The 9730-nt window shown below is 51.3% G+C and overlaps 4 protein-coding genes across 4 annotated transcripts; 2 read left to right on the forward strand and 2 right to left on the reverse strand.

The window, feature by feature from the left end:
- Positions 1–1757: 1757 nt before the first annotated feature.
- On the forward strand, positions 1758–3439 carry ASPSYDRAFT_152690 (glycoside hydrolase family 72 protein; the record flags this gene model as incomplete). Its single annotated transcript, XM_040842220.1, has 2 exons — positions 1758–1838; positions 1904–3439. The coding sequence occupies 2 exons, from the start codon at positions 1758–1760 to the stop codon at positions 3437–3439; spliced, it is 1617 nt and encodes a 538-aa protein (XP_040701701.1).
- Positions 3440–3817: 378 nt separating this feature from the next.
- Positions 3818–5577, forward strand: ASPSYDRAFT_58485 (putative MFS transporter; the record flags this gene model as incomplete). Its single annotated transcript, XM_040849544.1, has 6 exons — positions 3818–4309; positions 4366–4426; positions 4504–4745; positions 4802–5195; positions 5269–5400; positions 5465–5577. The coding sequence occupies 6 exons, from the start codon at positions 3818–3820 to the stop codon at positions 5575–5577; spliced, it is 1434 nt and encodes a 477-aa protein (XP_040701702.1).
- Positions 5578–5787: 210 nt separating this feature from the next.
- Positions 5788–8264, reverse strand: ASPSYDRAFT_153416 (transcription factor domain-containing protein; the record flags this gene model as incomplete). The annotated part of the gene is made up of 5 exons (XM_040842281.1): positions 5788–6648; positions 6699–7214; positions 7271–7931; positions 7999–8127; positions 8194–8264. The coding sequence occupies 5 exons, from the start codon at positions 8262–8264 to the stop codon at positions 5788–5790; spliced, it is 2238 nt and encodes a 745-aa protein (XP_040701703.1).
- Positions 8265–8765: 501 nt separating this feature from the next.
- Positions 8766–9730, reverse strand: ASPSYDRAFT_58487 (uncharacterized protein; the record flags this gene model as incomplete). The annotated part of the gene is made up of 3 exons (XM_040849545.1): positions 8766–8854; positions 8903–9629; positions 9680–9730. The coding sequence occupies 3 exons, from the start codon at positions 9728–9730 to the stop codon at positions 8766–8768; spliced, it is 867 nt and encodes a 288-aa protein (XP_040701704.1).

Here is a 9730-nt window from a genome sequence, read left to right on the forward strand (position 1 = left end):
CTTGGGCCGACAAGGGAGGCTTCGGGCGAATAACGGTTGGAAGCATACTGACCGCGAACTGGAGCCTGACTCGAAGCAGCCTATGATGGAGACTGTGTGGCTGAACGGCCTTCGGCTGAAGTTATGTTGCAGATTGTTGCTGCCTGGAGTGGATGAAGATGAGGCTGTGGTTGGACTGTTGATGACGAACTGGGGAGCCGAAACAGGGGGAAATGAGGGTCGGGAAAGAAACCAAGCGATTTTACGATGGATGTGGCCAAAAGAAAGTCGGTGGAAGAAAGCCAAGCGAAAGTAAAAGAACGACAAACAGCAAAGTTGGAGGAAAAACGCGACACAGATCCAAGATCTCAAAGTCTGCAGCAGCACGAAGATCAGTTTTGTAGAGAATTAGAGCCACCGCTAAGCGTCCATGGCAACTCTTGTGCCTCTTGGCATCCCGTCAACAGCTCTCAAGCTTTCGAGTTGACCGAGATTTGAGAACCAAATTCAATCCGGGTTCTTCGCTTTGACTGGCTCCTTGAACCCCTGATCCATTCTCTCGCAGGAGTGTAGTCGCTTTTGTGGATATATGATTGGCCATGGAGTGTGGCTATGCAGCCCGCGAGGAGTGACCATTGATGATATCACATGTCATCTCCATATCCCTTGGTGAAGCCATGAAGGCACGGACACGTAAAGGATATTCCTCCGTGCAGGAAGGAGGCGATTTCAATGCACACTCGAAGCCATCCAGCTTGAGATCGATGGGAAGAAGAGCGGTCAGGATGGAAGTGTTCTTTGCTGTATGTTGACGTTGACAGTCTGCGCGGTTGAAGGAAAATTGCCAATTATTAGGCAATATGGGATTTGAATACCCGTTAGCACACCTTGTATATACCGTTCCTGAAGGCTGAGCAGTGAGCAGTGAGCAGCATTAGCCATTGATGTTACTATCCGAGGGATTGGCGGAGCGTTGTATGAACCGTGGCCTCGCTCAAGCAACGACAAGCAATTATTGGCAGAGAGATAAGACATCACCAAGCCCTGGGCGTGGTAAAATACTTGTATTTATCGTACGTTTACGGTATGTATGATAAATGTGTAACAGGGGTCGCTCATCTGGCCAACGAGGGTCCAATTTGCCGGCCTAGTTTCAGATTCTGGCCGACTATTCTTAGCACTGTCATTGAGCGCTTGATACAAACTCCTCAGCCAGGACCTTCCAGGATCCCAGGCTACTCCGTACACAAGTACGTGCAATGATACATAGCCAGTGGTCGGTGCTATTCTTGAAGTGCGCTCAGCACGTAAAATTCGATTGGAGCTGGATAATACGAAGGTCCCTTGATTTTCCCTGAATTTTCAGGGACCGGACCCTCAGGGACTCCGTGATACCCGGTTTATGAAGGAGAACCGGACCCAGGGAACGCCATCGTGCGTTCACTGTGCTCATTGTGCGAGTCAATGAAATAATACTGTAAATACAGGGACCGTACGACCCACTCCTCTCTCGACTCCTTTCTCCCCATCCAACCCTTCTTACTTCTTCTTCCTCCTCCTTCTCTCCTGCCTCTTCTTTTTCTGCGCATTCTTCTTCATCGGTCGGCTACGTATGCTTGCCGTTAGTCACTCGTTGTATTCGATTATTTATTCATAAGCCTTTGCCTGCCCTCGTTCAGGAACGGTTGACATCCCCAACGATCTTCGTGATCAACCGCTGATTTACCGATCGTCTTTTCTCGACACTCATTCTCCAGTTTTTCTCTTCTATCTGTACAATGAAATTCTCTCTTGCCATTGCTGGCGCGTCTCTCGCCGGCAGCGCCCTGGCGGCCAAGTTGCCCGAGATCGTTACCAAGGTAAGCCAACGCACGGTCGCATTGATCCCTGGACCCTGGGGCCGCTTTGCTGACGAAGACGATAGGGTAACAAATTCTTCAACTCCGACACTGGCGACGAGTTCTTCATTCGTGGCATTGCCTACCAACAGGAGTACGCCTCCAATGGCTCGACCACAAGCAACTCGCACTACACTGACCCCATATCTGATGACTCGAACTGCGAGCGCGATATCCCTTACCTGAAGAAGCTGAACACCAATGTCATTCGAACCTATGCGGTGGACCCTTCTAAGAGCCACGACCGTTGCATGGGTCTGCTGGCAGATGCCGGCATCTACCTGATCACTGATCTTTCCTCTCCCGGCGAGTCGATCAACCGGGCCGACCCCAGCTGGAATGTCGACCTTTACAACCGTTACACCAGCGTGGTCGACGCCTTTGCCAACTACACTAATGTTATCGGTTTCTTTGCTGGTAATGAGGTCGCAAACAACAAAACCACCACCAACTCGATCGCGTTCGTCAAGGCCGCCGTGCGTGATATGAAGGCCTACATCAAGAATAACCACCGTGAATCTCTGGCTGTTGGTTACGCCACTGATGACAATGCCGATCTCCGTGAAGACATGAAGGACTACCTGATCTGCGGTGATGAGGAGAGCCGTATTGACATGTTTGGATACAACATTTACGAATGGTGTGGTGACTCGAGCTTCCAGAAGTCTGGATACAAAGCACGCACTGAGGAATTCTCCGACTACCCTGTTCCTGCTTTCTTCTCTGAATATGGCTGCATTGACCCTAAGCCCCGCAAGTTCAGCGATGTTCCTGTCTTGTTCGGCCCTCAGATGAACGACGTGTGGAGCGGTGGTATTGTGTACATGTATTTCCAGGAGGTCAACGACTATGGTCTGGTCAGCGTTGACGGCGACGAGGTCAAGACCAAGGATGACTTCTCTTACCTCTCTTCTCAGATGCAGAAGGTGACCGCTACCGGCGTCAAGAGCGGTTCCTACACCCCTAAGAACACTGCTGTCCCCTCGTGCCCCGCCACCAACAAGGACTGGGAAGCCAGCTCCAAGCTTCCTCCTTCCCCTAACGCTAACCTTTGCTCGTGCATGGAGAAGACTCTGACCTGCAAGGTGAAGGATGATGTCAAGGAGAAGGAGTATGGTGAGATCTTTGGCTACATTTGCGGTCTCGAGAAGGGCAAGTACTGCGCTGGTCAAAAGGCCGACGCAATCAAGGGCGACTACGGAGCCTACAGCGTTTGCAGCACCAAGCAGCAGCTTTCTTTTGTTATGAGCCAGTACTACAACTCGCAGAACAGCGATGATGCTTGCGACTTTGATGGCCGCGCTGAAACCGTGGATTCGTCCAAGGCCAGCGGCAGCTGCAAGGACCTGCTTGACCAGGCCGGCGAAGATGGTACTGGCGATGTCGACACCCCCGAGGGCGGTGTTGGAGGCGACGCTGGCGATGGCTCTTCGTCCAGTGAGACCTCTGACGGTGCTGCCGGACTTGGCCCCAGGCCCTCGGCTGTGTACGTTGGTAACTGGCAATTGGGTGCCTATATCATGACTAGCGTTGTTGCTGGTCTTGGTATGATTCTGCTCTAGAGCGGGGATATGCTTTTGGTAGGGGGATGTGGTTTTGTTGTTTCTGTATCCATTCGACATTCTAGTACATAAATAGTCAATTCTATTTGCTTTTGTTTACCCTGGTTGTATCCTTATAACCCTATTGAGCTGGGCTGATTTAAGTTGTTTCCTGAAGAGCATGGTAGCTCGGCATGGGTTACCGAGACTCGGTGTCGTCCACCGTCGCCGTGATAAAAACCTGCAACCGAGCTCGGCGACTAGACCGGCTTGCCGAAGACGGAGAAGAATCCGATATCTCTGCGACGATGCCCAATGGATATATAAAAGGATGCAGACCAGTCTGCTTTCCTTCAATAATAATCACATCTTCCCAATTGCGACCCCATTGCTGCAACAATGGATGCAGACCTTGAAAAAACCGCCGTGGAGTCCTCGGCCTCGTCCCCCGGAGCCACCACCCCACCTCTCCAGAAAACACCAACACATCCACACTCGCCAGGCTTCGACCTGCCCACATGGCGCAAGTCGGTCATCCTCTTTGTCGTCTCATGGATGACCCTCGCCGTCACGTTCTCCAGCACCTCGCTGCTCCCCGCCACGCCCGAAATCGCAGAAGAGTTCGATACCACCGCTGAGACGCTGAATATTACCAATGCCGGTGTCTTGCTCGCAATGGGGTTCTCGACACTCCTTTGGGGACCTCTTACTATCCTTTTGGGGAGAAGGGTGAGCTATAATATTGCTGTTGCGGTGCTGGTGGGCTGCAGCGTGGGGACAGCGGGGAGCAGAAGTATGGGCATGTTTACGGCGTTCCGGGTCCTTGGGGGTTTTACGGGCACGAGTTTCATGGTTAGTGGGCAGACGGTGCTAGCGGATATTTTTGAGCCGGTATGTTTCTTCCCTGCCGATAGCTTGCTCCAGGGCTTTTTGTTGACAATCTGCAGGAGGTGCGAGGGACGGCCGTGGGGTTCTTCATGTTGGGCTCTGTGACGGGCCCTGCAATTGGTATTACCCTTTCGCTTATTATCTTTCGCAGTATAGACTTTTATTTCAGAGATGGAAAGGGTGCTGATAGAATATAGGCCCCTGCATCGGCGGCGTAATCGTCACCTTCGCCAACTGGCGCTATATTTACTGGCTCCAAACAGCCATGGCCGGATTCGGACTCGTGCTCTCCTTGATCTTCGTCCCAGAGGTCCAACAAGACACCGACGGGTCTGATTCCGAGAAGGTAAAGAAGAAGATTACCCTAAGATACGTCCTACGAGTCTTCAACCCAACCCGCGTCTTCAAGCTCTGGTTGTACCCGAATATCCTTTTCTCGGTACGTCCTAAACCTCTTACTAAAATGCATGAATGGATAGGTATTGACTCTGCCAGTTCATAACTTGTGGTCTCCTGGCCACTTACCTATACGCCCTTCTCTCCTCTGCCCGTACAATATTCAACCCGCGCTTCAACCTAACCTCCGCGCTTGTAAGCGGCCTATTCTATCTCGCCCCAGGTGCCGGCTTCCTAGTCGGCAGCGTGCTGGGCGGCCGTCTGTCAGACAAAACCGTTCGTAGGTTCATAGCGCGCCGCGGGTTCCGACTCCCACAGGACCGATTGAACAGTGGGCTATTCATGCTCTTCCTTATCCTCCCCGGCGCGACACTCGTCTATGCGTGGACCCTGCAGCAGGAGAAGGGGGGTATGCCAGTGCCGATTATTGCGGGGTTTGTGGGAGGTGTTGGCTTGATGGGGAGCTTTAATGGGTTAAACACTTATGCTGCTGGTATTTCTCTTCCCTCTCTTCCCTCTCTTGCCTTCATTTTGTTGGCGGCACAGGTGCTAAAGTATGTTTGTAGAAGCCCTCCCTTCCCACCGCGCGGAGGTCATAAGTGGGAAATATATCATCCAGTACATATTTTCCGCGGGCGCGAGTGCGCTGGTCGTCCCACTGATTAATAAGATCGGGGTCGGATGGACGTTTACGATCTGTGAGTTTGTCCTTTCTCGCCATATTTCTCTAGAATAAAAGCTGACTGGGCTGTACAACCACAGCTGCGGCATTTACGCTAACTGGGGCCGTGCTGGTTGTTCTTATCGCCCGGTGGGGAATTGAGATGCAGCAGTGGATGGAGCGGAGGGTTCCTATTCAGAAGTCGTGCTCCTAAGCCGCGGCTCATGCGATTTGGGCTTATGATGCCGTATGTTGATATTTGCATTAGATGTTGCATTGCGCCGCGTGATGATGGTTTGTTTGTTCAGTTTACGTGATACCCATATTGCATGTTGCATATATATCAAAAGTTAGAGATAGAAATAGAGATAATATCGAATAAATAATATAAATACCGTGACAGATTATATACCACCCCCCGAAGTTATGTAAACTCATGCCCCGAATATAAATTCTCCGCATCATCCATAAACGTCTCAACGGGGTACAGCAAGCCCAGATCTAGATCCGACTGCGCAAGAAAGTCTTGCATCGTGGGCTCCATGAACGCCATTGCAGTTGTGAATCCTCCCGCTAGGTCTCTGTCGGGTGGATCTTCCTGTTGCTGTCTTCGGCCGGTTTTGGGTTCTTGTCCGGGATTAGGGTTTGGTCGAGGGGTGTACCCATTCATAAGACCGTCATCTGGTGCGGTGAGTGGCCCCTGTGTTCGCCCTGGGCCTGAGCTCATCAGCGCCGTTGCGGGTGTGGTTAGTGGTGCAGAAGTTCCGAATGGTGACTGATTGCCGCCACTTAGCCCAGCAGGGACAGTAGTAGGGGCCCGCCGTCTAGTATCATTCCCTCTCCGCCCAGCACGATAAGTATCAACACACTGCTTGACATGTTTAAGGTTATGATAAAACTCGGACGCAGCAAGGTTACCGTTCTCGCTCATAGACGCCAGTACCTCGAGGCCGGTTTCGAAAGCTCCGAGGTCGGCAGGGCTTCCTATTGGGACAAAGGAGGACATGGCAAGGACCAGTGAGGCGGAAAAGAGATAGTGAGCGTGGAAGTAGCCGAAGACAGGGAGGGAGCCATTGATCCATTTTGTGAGGATGAGGGAGTGTGAGTGCCGGGCAGCGTGGATGCAGGCTTCTCCTAGGGTAAGGAGAGGTTGTGAGATGCATTCCTTTTCTGAACTTGTATTCGTATTTATGCTCGAGTTCGGGTTTGAGTTGTCACGAGGGTTGTTGGTTTCGTTGAGTTTGAGGAGATGGAGGAGGGTTGGGCGTGTGGTGAGGATGACGCACTGTTTATTAGCTGCTAGGCCGTGATCGAAGGAATGGAGCGAATACCTACCTGATTAAATGCAAGATGTATTGATGTGATGTGTTTGGTATTCGTCTCGGGGTCATCGACATTGAGACGAAGATGCACAGGCAAGGTGTCCACCCAATTCTTCAACGCCTTCAATAACTTCTGGACGCGCTGCATGAATGTCTCATTATATTTGCGTCGACTGTATACTTTCGCTGTTGTCTCGCCAACTATTCGGGCAAGGTTTATATTGGCTTCAATGTACTCGGCATCAGTGAACTGCTCTTCGTATGTCTGTTTGGGGTCAATTCTCGATGGCATGTCGAGATGAATGTCGTCGTCTAAAATCTGGGATGGCAGACCCATCTTTGATGCCCACATGCGGTCAAAGATATATATCGTCCACCAGATGCGCACTCGATGTTGGCGTTCGACAGGGTCAATGAGTTGGGACTCAGGGATGTTGTGGTTTAGCCCAATGCACAATCCCAAGCGCATGGCGCTCCCGATTAAAACATAAGCTGAGTGTCGACGATTCAAATAGTAAGAAAACAACGACTATATCGTCAGCAACGATTCACTATGGCCAATTTCGGGACAGGAATGATTCATACCAGGAGCAGTAGAGTTTCGAGATGAGTGATACTAGTCCTCTCCGGCAGCACCTGCACCAAGCTCAAAGAACGAGCAAAATACGAGGTACCCGGAACCCTAGACCCAGAAGACGGCTCACTGCGCATGGAATATGCTTCCCCAAACGCAAACAGGGCAAAGAACTTGCATCGATTAACGGTGCACTCGAAATCGCCCGTCCGGTATATCTCCTCCAGCTTGTCCAATGTCGACTTCCGGAGCAGCACATGGTAAACACAGCTGATTTGTCGAATGGCGATCTTGACCAGCAGCCGCGCCTGTTGGAGACTCGGCCATCGAATGTCGCCCGCATTGGCTAGTGCAATATTCTCTTCCTTGACATACTGCGTGCGCCGTATATGCGCCGTGGTATTGGTGCCTGACAGGAACTGGCGCAAGCGAGTTGCGAATGCGGTGCAAGCCGCCTCCCCAACGAAAATCGGCGGCGCCGAGGGATCATAGGCGTGAAACCATGCCCGATCGCCGATTATAGGATTCCGAATACTAGTACTGCCCTCATCCGGCGCGCCGCCTGGGGGTCGTGGCTGGTCCCGTTCGTGATGGCCTGCCTCGGGGGTGTTGGCCGAGGATGCCGATTGCTCCTTCAAGCGCTGGATCTCGGTCAAGATCTGCTCGAGATAGCTGTTTTAAGTTAGATTGGTCTCGACCAGCGGGAAAAAACCAAGTATGTTATGCACAAACTACGCACCTCTCGCTGACTTTAACCTGGCGGTCTCGCGACGGGTATTGACACTCGTCCGCGCAGCCAACGAGCCGACATTTGGTGCAAGGCTGATCTCCAGAGCATTTGATTTTGTGAGAATGACATCTCTCACAACTAAATATAGACAGAGGTTTATGTTAGTGATTGAGTGTTGGTGGCAGACGATCATGACCAACGTACGCGACGATCTTCCTCCGCTTCGAAGATTCACTTGGGGGATCGGCAGGTCTGCTATGCCTTTTGCGATTCATTGTTCACGCTAGGCATAAAATCTCTGAGAACAGTGGTAATTGTGCCGCAGGGCTGATGTAGATGGTTGGTTGTGCAACCTGAGAGAGATGGAGTTCGGCGAAGTGTTGCCGCAGACAGTGGCGGCCTCGGTGTTTTGTTAACTTGCCGAGCCCTCACATTCTGCAGGCAACGCTCGCGGCCGGGTTGTAGAACCTTGTTTAAGTAGCTAATGGACTCCAAATGAGTCATTTATTTCACTATTTTTTGATTTGCATCTTTACGATAGAAGTATAGTTTTAACCCTAGAGGCATAGCAGCCGCCCTGCGGTGGTTCACAAATAAATACAACATTGGACATCCAAACGCTCTGGTATTATGTACGAATTTAGCCGGTTATCATAAGACTGACTATCTGCCATCGACATCTGGTTAGCGATGAAATATAGACTCGAGGAGACAGGTGGGTTTAAGAAGAAGATTGGCCGTTAATCATAAAGCCCCGATGACAGAATCGAAATATTTCAGTAAGCATCCTCCTCGCCTTGCTGGTAAACGTGCCGCGTCCGTGTGGGATCTTTGCGCATCTGTTGACCAGACCCTGTAAAACCCACTGGAAACTATTAGCATTGCCGACTCAATAATTATGAGTTGTGCATACCTCGAGCATTGACACTATCACCAGTTCTGAACATGCTTTCCTTCTTTCCATATTTGGTCTTGCTGGCAAAGTCCTTCCACTTGTTCTTACCCGCCTCAAGCTCCTTGTTGGCTTTGACCTTCCGCGAAGCTTTGGTAGGGCGCGCGGAACCATCGCTAGGCTTGCTGGGCTCTTTACGCGCCTGCGTGGCCAATGCGGGGTTTATATCTGCTGCTGCCGAGATAACGCTCGCGTTGGGAGGTTGAGGAACTGGGGTGTGGTTTGAGGAACTGCCTGGGCTTCCATCAGCCTTGCGTTTTCGCGAGTCACTGTTGGAAGTGGGTTTAAGGTCTTTCGCAGTTAAAGATTCTACTGTCCCATACGACTTGAATGAGACAATGTAGACAGGATTGCTTGAAGAACCGGTTATCGATGTGATGCGAGCTGGGTAGTATGAGTTATCGCCCGACACCCAGCGCGCAAGCACATTTTCATTCACGGCGAACGAAGCAGGAGCGGGGCTTTCATCTGCTTGATCGGCTGCTGGCGTTCGATAATTGGGTTTTGAGGCGTAGTCGTCTCTGGCGCCTCTCGATCGGGCTGGTTCGCTGGATGGCTGAGGAGTGGCAGGTTTGAGTTCGGCGATTGATTGTTCAGTGAGGGTTATAAGTTCTTCCAGCTCAGCTTTGAGACTTTGCAATTCCGTGTTATCTGGGTCTACCTGCAAACTAGATTGAACAGTTTCAAGCTGCGGCCCAGTTAGATGTGTGCTGAGAAAGTCGCGTGTGGTGAACGAACCTGAAGCTTAAACTCCTTGACTTCAGCCTCTAGGGCCGCAATGTCCGTCAT

Source organism: Aspergillus sydowii (genome assembly GCF_001890705.1).
Source record: "Aspergillus sydowii CBS 593.65 unplaced genomic scaffold ASPSYscaffold_6, whole genome shotgun sequence".
Lineage (NCBI taxonomy): Eukaryota > Fungi > Ascomycota > Eurotiomycetes > Eurotiales > Aspergillaceae > Aspergillus > Aspergillus sydowii.